Source organism: Nyctibius grandis, chromosome 10 (genome assembly GCF_013368605.1).
Source record: "Nyctibius grandis isolate bNycGra1 chromosome 10, bNycGra1.pri, whole genome shotgun sequence".
Classification (NCBI taxonomy): domain Eukaryota; kingdom Metazoa; phylum Chordata; class Aves; order Nyctibiiformes; family Nyctibiidae; genus Nyctibius; species Nyctibius grandis.
Window position 1 is genome coordinate 17,072,315 of NC_090667.1, and position 14,138 is coordinate 17,086,452.

Sequence of the window (14,138 nt, forward strand, 5' to 3'; positions counted from 1 at the left end):
GACTGTCTAGAGCTTGACAATCCATTTGGCAGCTCGTCCCAAGTGGTGCTCCCCCGGGGCTGAGTACTGGGGCCAGCTCTGTTAACAACCTTTATCAATGATCTGGACAAGGGGATTGAGTGTATCCTCAGTCAGTTCACAGATGACACCAAGCTGGGTGGGAGTGTTGATCTGCGTGAGGGTGGGAAGGCTCCGCAGAGGGATTGGGACAGGCTGGATCAATGGGCTGAGGTATTTTACCCTACATCTTACTAGGCCTAGAGGAAAGGTGTCCCTGGTCTAGAGGAAAGGTGTCCCTGCCTGTGGCAGGGGGGTTGGAACTAGATGATCTTTAAGGTCCCTTCCAACCCAAACCATTCTATGACTCTATAACCTTCTGCAGAGGGTTGGGAAGGAGCCTGGCATTTACTGAGAACACAAGGAACAGCCCTTGGGAAGATTCAGGAGGAGAAAAGTCCGTGCTGCTTGCAGCACTGCCAGAAGCTCAGTCTCCAAAGCAAAGTGGGTGGAGAAATCCATCACTAAAACAGAGCTCTGATGTAGGCTCTCTGCTCCACCCAGATCAACAGAAAATTAAATTCCCCTTCCCAAGTAAAAAATTATTTACAGACTGACCCTGCGATGCACAGACCACCAGTGGCACTGCCACGATCACACTCGGCTCCTGGAGACACTGCCTTCACCTTAGCTTGAACTGTTAAACCAGTAGTAGAGAAAACAGCATGAAAAAGAACCAACTGTTTGGCTCAGAGAACTCTGAGCCATCAAATCTTACGTTTAAACATACCTCAGGTTTTAATCATAGAAATGTCTAAAAAAATGCCTTTTTTTTTTTAGCTTTTGGTGGTTCTAGAAACCAGAAAACGCCTCTTTGTTGTTTCAGAGGACAGTCTATGGCTGTTCCTACCAGTAAAAAGAAGGTACAGGATGAGAGATTTGGGCACACAAAACACATACAACATTGGCAAAACAGAGAGTCAACACACTGTGCTTAAAAATATCAGACAGGAACTTTTTTCACAAAATATATTGAACAGCACTTGCCTGTTAACAAATAACCCATCAAAGAAGCTACAGAACTTGAAGTTTCTTCCAGTGCTGCTCTGGACTTACAGTTTCACTTACACATTATCCCACCCGAGTCCGTGATGCGTGCAAGATAATCATCATGAGCAGAGGTACGAGGCATCCCAGGTCTCCTCGGCGTACACATCCCGCTGCTGTTTTCAGCGTGAAGCCAAAGCTCAAGTCATTTTCAATCCATCGAAGCCACAAAACTTCCACCTTTTCTCTAGGCTGGCCCCAACCCCACTCAGCTCCTGCCTGAACGTGTTCTGGAGTCGAGTCATGAGAACTTCCACTTCTGCAGTGCAGATCTGTGAGAACAGGAGGAAAACGTCACCAAAAATGAAGATGCTTTTGGTCACAGAAGCCCTGTAACGACTGGGGATGTTCAAGCCCAAACACATTTAATGGCTGAAGTACCCCCAGGCTTTCCCTAGATGTCCTGTCCAAACACTCATGGTAACAACCTTGGGACAGCATGAGCTGTGCCACTGTCACGCTTCGGGGGTGAGGTGGCTACAGATATAAGAAATAAAGGCAAAAGGACTTAATACACAAGGTGGGCAGATTTGCTAGAGCGGGTCAGACCAAGGGCTTGTCAGCCCGACTCTTGTTTCGGGGAGGGACCCGCGGTGGAGAAGGATCCACCCAGCTCCTGCCCTTGCCCAGAGCAGGGCGCTGGCCAGCCCTCCTCACCCACTCCCACACCAGCTACACCACCAGCATCAGAAGCCAATCACACACAGGCAGGCCCGTGAATTTGACTGCTCAGGCATTTACTAGATACAATTAAAGTTTGGCAAGTGAAAAACCTTCTAAGATGCTGCAAGTTAACAGTTTCAGGACACATAAAGAGTGCCAAGGCCGTGCCCACCTCACAATCAGTTGCCTGCAATGGTTTTCTTATGGCAGAAAAATTAAAATGTTATTTGTCATATTCACAAGAATTCAAGATCGCTTCTGCTGCGTATTTGGGACTGCTCTGGCACACGTTCAGAGCTCTCTCTGCACCATAACCGCATCCACCTGCTGCTCAGGTACAGCACTCGGATGTATTTTTGGATAAAAACATGGATATTTTCCAACAGCGCAGGGCAATGTGACATCCCTTCGCACACGCTCTGTTGATCTCTTGGTGAGACCGATGGGCAGAGAACAGGGGAAAGATATTACAGAATCAATCAGGTTGGAAGAGCCCGCTGGGATCATCGAGTCCAACCATTGCCCTGACACCACCATGGCAACTAGACCATGGCACTAAGTGCCATGTCCAGGCTTTTCTTAAACCCCTCCAGAGATGGTGACTCTACCACCTCCCTGGGCAGCCCCTTCCAATGGCTAATGACCCTTGCTGAGAAGAAATGCTTCCTAATGTCCAGCCTGACCCTCCCCTGCCTAAGCATGAGGCTGTGTCCTCTTGTCCTATCACTAGTTGCCTGGGAGAAGAGGCCGACTCCCACTGTGCTACAACCTCCCTTCAGGTAGTTGTAGACTGTACTAAGGTCACCTCTGAGCCTCCTCTTCTGCAGGCTAAACACCCCCAGCTCCCTCAGCCGTTCCTCGTAGCTGTTCCTCCAGCCCCAGCCCGCTCTCAAGTGCTCCCCCCACACTCCAACCCTATCTCAAGCCCAAAGATCTGCTAGAATTCAAAAGCACCACCCCCAGCTAACACCTGGCTCCTGCAATAATCAAAAGGGAGACAAAAGAGCCAAGAAGAACCAAGAGGAATGCCTCCTTCCAAGAGACCAGGCACAAAAGCCCTGGGCACATCAGCAGGCTGCTGCGTTTACCTCGGTGTCAGTGACCGACAAAGACGACTGATGCCATGGCAGAGGTTAAAGGATGACCTCCCACAGGGCTTTTCTGCTAAGCTTATTGTGGAAGCCTCCAGTAGCCCTTTTCTGCACTGCAGATCCCACAGAGGAAATGCCAGAAGTCAGACAAATGATATGATGGCATTCCTTTAGGAGCTCCAAAGAAAAATAAAGGCAGCTGTTGGCCTCCTAGACCAGTTCAGAACTAGAACGAGAAGATGAATGATGAGATATGCCTTTAAAGGGCTGGAGTGAGCCTGGCAAACAGCGGCCAGCGAGCCCTGCTTTCTCTGAACGGGGAAAATTAAACAGTAAGTTATAAACAAACGCAGCTGAACAAGTTCCAGTCACAAGAGCTGATTCCCGTGCTGGTGAGTCTCCTGCTCCTGGGGTACTTTAAGGAAGATAACAGACAAAGAGAATAGTAGAAGAGCGAGATGACATTTCCTTGAACCTCCAAAAGCCTTTGGCACAATCCCTCCCTGTTTACTCCAAAAAGGAGTCTGAAGCCAGCGCTGCCCAGAAATGCTGCAGCAAAGGACAGCTTCTCCTTGTACCAAGGAAAACGTGTGAGTGCTGCTCCTGGGATTGCTCTTCTTGCCCCCTGCACCCAGGACTCGACCCCTCCACTCCGCACAGCCCCCTGTACGCAGGGATTGATTCGTGTGCTTTTGTGGCGCAAGGCCCTTGCACAGCACCCTCCTAAAAATGACCTCACCGACAGCATCAAACCAGAGACAGAGAAGGCTCAGTGAAGGGCCACGAGATCAGAAATATGGAAAAACTTTGCTCAGAGACACAAAAACAATATGACTTTGGCTTAGAGAGAATATATACAAGCAGTGGCCTGGCAGATGTTGTAAGAGAATAAACAGTATGTGAGAGGCAGGTCATCTGCTCTTTTCTTCCGAGGTCATAAGGAGTCCAGAGGAGGGCGACCAAGCTGGTGAAGGGTCTGGAGGGGCTGACCTATGAGGAACAGCTGAGGGAGCTGGGGGTGTTTAGCCTGGAGAAGAGGAGGCTCAGAGGTGACCTTAGTGCAGTCTACAACTACCTGAAGGGAGGTTGTAGCGCAGTGGGAGTCGGCCTCTTCTCCCAGGCAGCCAGCGATAGGACAAGAGGACACAGCCTCAAGCTTCACCAGGGGAGGTTCAGGTTGGACATTAGGAAGCATTTCTTCTCAGCAAGGGTCATTAGCCATTGGAAGGGGCTGCCCAGGGAGGTGGTGGAGTCACCATCTCTGGAGGGGTTTAAGAAAAGACTGGGCATGGCACTTAGTGCCGTGGTCTAGTTGACAGGGTGGTGTCAGGGCAATGGTTGGACTCGATGATCCCACAGGGCTCTTCCAACCTGACTGATTCTGTGATTCTGTGATAAGGGAAACAAGGCAGCGAACTTGAACAGAATTCACAAAAATACATTTTAGCTGGAGATTTTAAAGATTGGATTCACTGCTGCAAAATACAGCTACGGTCAAAGGGTTTTCTTGAATTACAAGCAGGATTACACGTGAACACCTGCAGTAAGAACATCATCTTCAGCTCTGTCCTCAGGGTAACGTCAGGCTGTATAAGGGCTAAGCCAGAAGCTGGGCTGCTCTGAGCAACCTGACCTAGTGAAAGAGGTCCCTGCCCACGGCAGGTGGGGGGACTAGGTCATCTGTAAATGTCCCTCCCAACCCAAACCCTTCTGTGACTCTACAGAAGTTCACCCCTTCCCTTGTCCTCTTCCATCACATTATTCCAGTTCATCCACACCAGCCCTTACTGTCCACCCCACGCTGTTCCTGGGGAGGGAGCAAAGCCCTCTGCCAGCCACACAGACCAGGGCCACACACACCATCCAGCCCAGCTCAGGGACTGGACACGTTGGCACACCCACCTTGCTGTCCAGGCGCTGCAGGTAGGAACAGATGTACTCGATGCTTGCTCCAAACGGGTGCACGTGAAGGAAGGTTGAAATAATTCCTGGGGGAAAGACCACCACGAATGTCATTCTCAGGAGACAAGAGCCAGCCGAGAACACCAGCTCTCTGGGACTCCTGGCCCAGCACAGGGGGATCTCATCAGGCATTGCTGGGTTTATGCACAGCGAGGTTTGGCTCACAGAGTGCAAAGGACACAACGGGTAACCAACGCAGCTGGCCAGCATCTAAACCAGACCTCACCGCTCCCACTCCTTGCCCAGCACCGGTAACGTGCCCAGTGATGAACCACACTGAGCTTATCACACACGTGGGGATGTGAGGGCCAAGGAGAGGGAAAGCAGAGCTCTCCTCCAGCTGCACCATCAAGGAGCAGGAAAAGCCAGAAGGCAAATGGGGAGAGCACCAGTGGCCCGTGTGTCCCATCCCACTCAATTAAACAGAGCAACCCGAGTCTGCGCCCTGTCACGAAGAGGCTCCTTCCCAGCTCACGGCCAGGGCTCTACATCAAACCGACTGACTCACGTTTCTGACCATCACCTGCAGAAAAAGGCTGTGCCTTTGGGTCTCCGAAAAGTCCCCTCCCTCTCAACGCAGAAACCAGCCCATGATCCAACACAAACGGATCCATCTGGATAACAATAAATGATTTATTGTTCTTCTCAAATCAGGTGTAGAGGGATGGCTAAGGAGAACTTGGCTGAGTGACACTGAACTAAAGTGAATGCCTTGTCCCATCAAGACAAGCACTTCTGGTTCTCCCTTTCAGTGCTCCAGAAAATCCCCACCTACCCAGTGCTTTGGGCTGAAGAGTCATGGCATGCCCCGCTGGGTTATTTCACTAGGAACAGGCAAGGGGAAAGGCAATAAAAAGGGCAGCAGATACACCTGCGCTGTAAATCAGAGGTGACCAATCCCTTCAGGAGCATCACTTGAAAACGCTGGCAATATTTCTCACCCCATTGAGCCCAGCCTTCTCTCCCTGCCACCTTTCTCCATCCTTCCTTCCTCTCTGGCTACAGCTTCTAAAGCTGGAAGAGCTGATCTGCTCAGGGTCCCTGGCACACCACGCCTGACCTACTGGTGTGCCTTACTGCTGTGTGGGGCCACAAATGTCATCCACACCCCGAGGCGCTGCAATGCTCAAGCTGACTGAAGTCTTAGAGCCTGTGACATGCTTAGGATCCTGCAAGGCTGATGAGGCTCCAACCGAATGAAGACAGACCCTCCTCTGTACCTTACTGCCTTCAGTGATGCCCCCCAGAAGAGCAACCTGCCCTCCAGAACGTGCTGCCCTGGACTGTCACCACGCACAGGCTCACTTTACACGTGTGTGGGTTTGACTGAAAGGTGCACAGCACAAGATTTCCACGTGAGCAACGCACGAGGTGAAACCCTGACCCACCAAAGCTCGAGGCTTTCCTTGGTTCCAGGACTCCCACCTCCACTGGCACAACCAAAGGAGCAAGAGGTGGCCAGTGGGAGCTGCGAGTCCCACTCAGTTCAGCTCTCCAGCATCATCACCAAGCCCACCAAAAGAACTTACCAACTAACAGAACTTCTCGTTCAGATTTCACAGGACTATTGCTCAACGTCTTCTCGGCCGGACATTCCTTCTCCTGGCTGCACGCACACGCTCTGGCTGCGCTGCTCTCCTGCCAAGAGACCACAGGGCTCACTCCACACGCCAGCAGCACACTCACACACCAGGCAGCAGCTCGGGCAGACCCGACAGAGCCTGTATTTTTGTTTTCCTGCTTCTGTGAGTCACTGCGTTCATGGCATTGCTCTGTCTACTGTTTATTTTGCAAAATGCTTCCAACAAAGCACAGCTACGGTCACGCTGCTGGGTCTGAATTACCAAGTTAGACTAAAAGTCTGTGAAGTTAAGCAAGATGCCACAACGCATACTTTATCAGCCCTGTTCACTGGTGTGACGTCTGCTCTAGAAGGGCCTTGTTTTAAATAATAAAAGAAAAAACAGACTCGAAAGCAAGCCTTGCAGTGACTAATTGAGATGCAGATGTTTATTTTTGAGATGCAGATGTTTATTTTTCAGAGGTCTACACTGAGGCAATATGATTAACCGAGTGCCCAGTGGCTGCAAAGGGTTTAGGATCAGACTGTCCTTGACTTGAGCTTGTGGTATTGAATTAAAACAGAATTTTGCATTATTTATTATCCCCAAAAGAAACACAAGACTGCCGGTGATGCAAAGACTTGGAGGGTGCACTAAAAGCAGAACTTTCTTTTATTCCTAAGTTTTATGCGGAATTCCAGTGGTCTGAGAGCTGCAGACAGCTATAATTGGAAATAGCCTCCAGGCACTAGTGAAAGGGACTGGACTTGGGCCAGTAACAAAGATAGAATGAAGCGGCCCCTTGGGCTTGCTTAGCTTCTTATGCCAGCACAATTCTCAACTACACAGGACCGAAACTGTGCAGTCCTGGCCCAAGCACGCTATAATTTCCTTCCACAGGAGAAAGTTCTGCACTGTGGAAATGGAGCCAGCTTCAGGCTGACCCAGGCCCGCAGTTCAGCCAGCAGCGTTACGCTGGGAACGCGCTGCCTTTCTCTTGGAGAGCCAACAGCTGTTGTTGAAGCCTGGTTGAAATAACAGCACAACAAATGATCTTGCACACCAAAACCCATTTCTACACCACAGTGCTGCAAACACCTACTGCCCTTCCAGCCAGAAGCTGCCAGCCATGGATAACTTGATGATTTTCACTTGTACATAAAGACAGGCTCTATGTGCCACGCTTACACACTTCACAGCAAAGCAAACTTTAATAAATTGCTCATTTTACAACGAGGTGTCATGACTTCCCTAAAGCAGCAGAAAAGGAAGACTTACATTCCCTTGACAATCAGCTGCATCTCTCTCCTTGTCCTCTTCATCTGCTATGCTTTGCTATATGTAGGGTGAAGAAAAGGGAAGATTACTGACAATAGTCTGCTATTTCTGTTCTTCGATATCAGGCACTGAAGATGACTAGGATACAAAGCCATTTTTAGTTACCAGAGAGATATTTATTATCTTCCCTCGCTCATGGCACAAAAAGGTGGGGATAAAGATTGGAAATCTGAGACAAGACCTAGGATTTGGCTCTGTGGTCCTCAGTGAGAAGTGCTGTGTAATGTTTCTTGCCTATCCTGTATAATTGCAGCTGTGCTATAGAGGAGAGGACCAAGCAAGTTTAGATTCCTACATGGGTCCACAATCAAAAGACAGAGTGGATCACACCTGAGAAGAAACAGTATGTACCTATGTTCAGAATAAATCCAGCAAGCCTAAGAATATCATAACACTGACAAAGACTTTCAATTCAACAGTGTTTTATGGAGATCAGATCAAAACCCATCCCCAAAATGCAAATCTAAAAATCAATGTTTGATAATTGAGACCTTTTTTTCTTATCTTTTAAAGCTCAGGTTGCAGAAGAACACATTTCAGCTGCAATACCATTGTTTAGTGTAAAATGAAAGTTAATTTTTTATTTATCCAGTTGCTTATGTAGATTGTCTCACTGGTACATGAAGCAATCAGCAAGTTCATTACTGATATACATCCTCCAATTTGGCACATCATTTTTTCTAGCTTTCCAAAGACAACTGCTCCTAAGCCAGGGCCAGGCATCTTCTACTGCACTCATGATGGACCATGAAAGCCAAGGACTCCATTTACTACTGAGAATAAGGAAGCACTGGGAAGGCACATACCTGCTCCTTCAGGTTTTCTAATAATGTTTCTATCTTTAGTTTGTCTTCTCTCACTTTTTCTAGCTCAGCTTCTCTCTTTTTGTATTCCTCTTGTACTTTCAAAAGATGCTGGAAGAGAAAAGATAAACTCAGTTCTTAACCTGCCTTTCAGCTATTATTTAAAGAACACAAAATGAATAAGGGCTTTTCCATGAAGACCAGACAGATCATACTCAGAGCAATTACAAGGTTAAGTGTACAACAAGAAGGAATATTTTCTACAATGTACCTTAGAAACATCTTTGCTTATTAGCACACAAAAAAAGCATGACTTTGTAAACACGGGGCAGTAACTCCATCACCCACAAGCCTTCGCTGTCCCTGAAATAAAGCAGGTGGTGTGCACTAGGCTGCAGGCTTGACCCACAGAATCACAGAATCAACCAGGTTGGAAGAGACCTCTGGGATCATCGAGTCCAACCGTTGCCCTGACACCACCATGGCAACTAGACCATGGCACTAAGTGCCATGTCCAGGCTTTTCTTAAACCCCTCCCGAGATGGTGACTCCACCACCTCCCTGGGCAGCCCCTTCCAATGGCTAATGACCCTTGCTGAGAAGAAATTCTTACTAATGTCCAACCTGAACCTCCCCTGGCGTTGACCCACATTAAACCTAACTCATAGGTTCATGCTATGGCCATACAATCAGCACGTGGGAAAGAGCAGCACAGAAACAAGTGACCTGGGGAAGTCACCTTCAAGTCTTCCTAGATCTCTAGTCCACGTTAATACAGAGGTGCCTTGCAATTTAGAAAAACACTCTGAAACAGCCACCAGACAAGGAGATTTGCGCTGTTATTTGCACAGCCCAGCAGCGCAGGGTGCTGGCAACAAGCGCCACAGCCAGCTGTGCCCTCCCTTGACTAGCAAAGCTGAGGAGAAAGGCTGGGCAGTGAACCACAGCCCACATCTTGGAGGTGAGCAGAATGAAATTCTCAAGCCCAACCCGGTGTCTCTCAAGGAGAACCAAGCTCTAACAGTCTGCTTGCAGAGCACGTGTACTCTTGGATACATCCACAGGGAAAGCAGATGAGTACAAGAACTGTTCATCCTGGTGTAAAGCAGTGTAAAGAGAACCCTGACCTGCCTGACACCTGCAAAAAGGGGAAATCTGTTGTGTCCTGCAACTCCTGCCATTTCCTCCCACACTGAAGGCTGATGGTGACGGCAGAAGGCTTTTCCTGCCAGCTCCAACATCACAAACACCAGTGCTGTCAGTTCACATGTCAGATCCACCCAGAGAACGACCACAGCCACCACAGCACTGCTGCAGGCTCTTATTTTAACAAAGTGCTTACCTGAAGTATTACATGCTCTGTATGCTTGGTCATCAGTCTGGCTTAATATCCCAAGGGCTACCCTTAAGGTTTACACTCAAGATTCAGCCCAGGGAAATCCCAAAGAACAAGACATGCCCTACACATTTCCACTGAAGTTCAGAAAAGGTGTCAAAGCAAGCTTGGGGTTTCCCACTTTCTTACTCATGCTGGTAACCCGGATCTCTCCCAGTTACGGAGTGGGTAAGCACAGACTCTACTTCAGAAGTCACAGTGTAGTCAAGCAAAGAGCACACAAGGAATCCATAAACTATGGGTTGTTTCCACGTGACTTCTCAGTTCATACACAATCACTGTTTTGAATGTTTGTTTGGAGGTTTTTTGGCATCACTGGAAATGACAGGAAGTTGCTCCTATTTCCCAATTTTGATTCCACTGAAAACCAAAATGCCTTTGGTTTTTGTTTCTGCTCCACATCACAGCCACATCCAGATGTTTCTGCTCCACATCACAGCCCCTTTGCCTTTGTAGAAAGGCCACAGCTATAGAAAAGTCCGGGCCCACCTTCTGCATCCCCTGCAGAGCCTGCTGGAGAAGCTTCATCTGCTGTTCCTTGGTCGTGTCTTCATCCCTGCTCGCTTTGCCTTGCTCCTGCTTCAGCAGTTCCACCTCGTTCCGGTAGGCGTCCAGCTGCCAGCGCAGACTGTCGTTCTCTTCTTTCAGGGCTTCCACCTGTGACACCAGCGCTGGGGAACAAGGCAGGCAGGGATCAAAAGTCAAAGAACTGGGGGCCAGAAGCCCCTGGGTGCTCTCCCCCAGCGCACAGCGGCTCTGTAGCTCCCAGCACCCAGTTACAAATCCAGAAGACCAAAATGAATTTGTCCCAACCACCATTTGCAATGTCTCTTTAGACAAGAAGCTCCTCCAGACAAAGGGCACCTCTCAGTAATGAATGAAGAATTTAAGTTGGAAGGAAAAAAAAAAAGCAGCAAAAGAACATATTGGGGTGAAACAACCATGCTGGCAAGGCAGCAGGTTTCCTAACAGCAAAGCTGAAAGACTCTGGGACAGGCTCCACTGGCACCTTCAGCCAGAAGAATGTCTCCGTGAAACACCTCCATCAGGCTGCTGCCCACACAGGGCCTGATAAATTCAGGAATGGGACTATATAACATCACGGCTGCAAAGACAGCTTCAGCAGGCTTCAAAACATACCCAGGACGTGGAGGGCACAGCCTGACATCCCACAACCTTCCCTTCACCTCTGGTACCTGGCCATGGCCAGAGCACGTGGAGGTATGTGGGACTCGCACACTGTACTCGGAAAAAGAGGGTGGGTTTGGGGTGGGTTCTGCCTAATCGCCCCCACTCATTCTCCCAGCCAGCACTGGGATTTGCTGTGATGTTGTTACTATACTGGAACATAAGATTTCCCACACAACCTCCACGATGGCACTTCCTAAGCTGAACGTTTGTAACCTCAATAACACAGTTCTGGACTATTCACCTTTTATTTCCCGCAGGCAAAGGGAGAAGGGGGGTCTGGACAGTGCAGTACTCATGCTAGTCCCCACCATGGGCATTTCACGCTGTGCTGGTGGCCACACAGCCCCGTGTTGAGGCTACAGCCACGTCTACCACCACCCACCCGTGCTGCTCCCTCCCCAAGCGCTGCCCTTGGCCCAGCTGCTGCTCAGAGTATCCCTGAGACCCAGCACCTCGGGATGGGATCTGCTGCTGTGTAATGTGTCCCCAGTGATGGGCAGACCAGAGCTGCGCTGAAATGGGACAGCTCAGGGTTGCCAAAGCAGGGTGCTCTGCCCAGAGCAGCCGTGCAGTGACCCCAGCCCTGCACCACTGACCCCAGCCCCGCACCGCTGTGCCTGTGCCGTCACCTGCACGCGTCGCAGGGAGCTTACGGCTCCTCCACGCACATCTCCACAAACCCCAAGGGCCTGCAGTTCAGACACAGCTTTAGGCTTTGTCTGTGATGATTTTGGGGGACAAAACACTCAGAATGGGGCTCCTGAAAGAAACCACTGAAGAGACAAGTCCTTTGTTTACGATCTGCAAGAAGTGATTTTACCTGATTCTTCTGTTTCTTTCATCTCTGATGGATCTTCTATTTCTTCATCGGACATTTCCATTTCCTCCTCTCTTCGAATACCCATTAGTTCATCATTATGAATGTTACGAATTTCCTAAGGTTCAGAAAGCAGAGGGGCTATTTTAAATACAGATTGCAAGGAACAGCTTGGTTGGACAAAAAGATGCTGAAATGTAAGTCTGCAAAACGCAACTCAGAATCACAGAATCACCCAGGTTGGAAGAGCCCTCTGGGCTCATCGAGTCCAACCATTGCCCTGACACCACCATGGCAACTAGACCAGGGCACTAAGTGCCATGGCCAGGCTTTTCTTAAACCCCTCCAGAGATGGGGACTCCACCACCTCCCTGGGCAGCCCCTTCCAATGGCTAATGACCCTTGCTGAGAAGAAAAAACTCCATGATACAAGAAAGGGGAAATGATAAAAAAAATTCCGGCACAGACTAGTAGGTCAAGGACAATATCTAGCACGAGGCAGTAGGTCAGTGCTCCTGGAGGGAGACTCTCCCATCTCCCTTCTCCTCCTCGCCCCAGGGCAGGCACCTCGCCTTGCCCATGGTGGAGTTCCTCGGTGAACCCTCTTCCCCACCCTTGCCCTGCTTCACGTCCCCACTCCTCTCCTCCACCCAGCGCTGCCCAGCCGAGGGTCTTCTGTGCTAGGCCGGGTCTTCTCAGGGGCTAACGGCACCAGCCAGAGCTGGGACCAGACCAAACTCAAACGGCCACCCTCAAGGCTGAGAGACCCTGTACTCAGCATCTGATATCTACAATGAGGTAGAAGACATTTTACATCACACCTAAAAGTATATTATATGCTAGCAACATTTTTATTTTTATATATATATCCAGCTATAGCTTAATTATTAGCAGTGTAGTAAGCAGCAGAGGGTTTGACCACCGTCTGATCACTGTCAAGTCACCACTGTCAAATGACTATTTAATTACCATTCAATCCTTGACTAATCATGATTCGATCATTGTTTAATCATCAATAAAACCCTTTTAGTTAGGCCCACAACGACGACCTCTCTTAACAAGTCACCTGTGACAGCACCTGCCCTGGTGACGTCCCCTCCTGACACACACAGCCCTGCTGCCAGCTGACACAGCTCCCTGGCATCTCCTCCTCCTGCCATCCTGCACCCTCCAAGCTCTGCCCTACACGGTGCCCGGTACCACCTTGCCATGCACAACCATACCCACGACCCATGGTGCTGCCCACTCCACTCCTCCCTGCTCCAGGCAGCTGCACGGCTCCAGCAACCAAACCTACCTGAGAGGTCATGGCAGTTAGGAGCAGGAGTTGCAAGTACACACAGAGAGGCCAGAGACTGCCCAGCCACCTCCTGACCCTTATCATCCTTGGTGCACTGTGAAGCTTCTCTCCCTTCGTCCCAACCACCGGTGCTCAGCCTGCACCAGTGACTCTCCCTCCAGCTGCCAGCTGTCACAGCCTTGGTCCACGTTAAGGATCAGAAAGGAACAGAGATGCTGCCTCCTACACTGGTCCCTGAGCCACCCCCAGCTCCTGCTTGTGCGTGTCCTTTCTGCTTCGTTCACCTCGTCCAGGCAGAGCCGGCCATCCCCCCTGCTCCTCCAGACAAGATCCCCTGCTCCATCCCCTGCTCCTCCGGACAAGACCCCCTGCTCCTCCAGACAAGACCCCCTGCTCCATCCCCTGCTCCTCCGGACAAGACTCCCTGCTCCATCCCCTGCTCCGGCCAGAGACAGAGCTCCACACGGACACGCGTCAGCCCGTTTGCAAGGCAAGGAAACACCCAGCCCAGCCTCGCCATCCCCTCTGCAGAGCAGGACAAGTGACATTCAGAGAACAGCAGTCAGCTACTCAAGGAGATGGAGACGTCAGGAGTACTTACTGGAGGCTGGCACAGGCGGCCAGGTGTCCCCACCCAAAATATGCACCACAACGTCACTTGGATCATACACTCCAGAAATAGCCACAGGAGGAAAGATATAGAAGATTTGCTCATGAAATAAAAGTAATGTCCAGCTCTTTGTAGATTTTACTCTAACAGCTTGAAACTTTCAAAAACTCTGCTTGCCAGCACCAAGCATGGCCCCACTGAGAGCAGCCAACTGGGAAAACCACCACGCTTCCAGCTTGGATGAACGGACACCTTGGGGACAGCAACGGGGAAAAGGCAAGAACAAGGCAGATCCGAGGGC

At 49.9% G+C, this 14,138-nt stretch overlaps 1 protein-coding gene across 1 annotated transcript in view; it reads right to left on the reverse strand.

The window, feature by feature from the left end:
• Nucleotides 1-991: 991 nt before the first annotated feature.
• The window catches only part of ENOX2 (ecto-NOX disulfide-thiol exchanger 2), a 43,706-nt gene continuing 30,559 nt past the window's right edge, over nucleotides 992-14,138 (reverse strand). Inside the window, 7 exon segments of the mRNA XM_068408687.1 lie at nucleotides 992-1,376; nucleotides 4,761-4,846; nucleotides 6,350-6,458; nucleotides 7,661-7,717; nucleotides 8,527-8,634; nucleotides 10,409-10,590; nucleotides 11,931-12,045. Of these exon segments, the coding sequence (XP_068264788.1) occupies nucleotides 1,245-1,376; nucleotides 4,761-4,846; nucleotides 6,350-6,458; nucleotides 7,661-7,717; nucleotides 8,527-8,634; nucleotides 10,409-10,590; nucleotides 11,931-12,045 (789 nt within the window). The 3' untranslated portion in view covers nucleotides 992-1,244.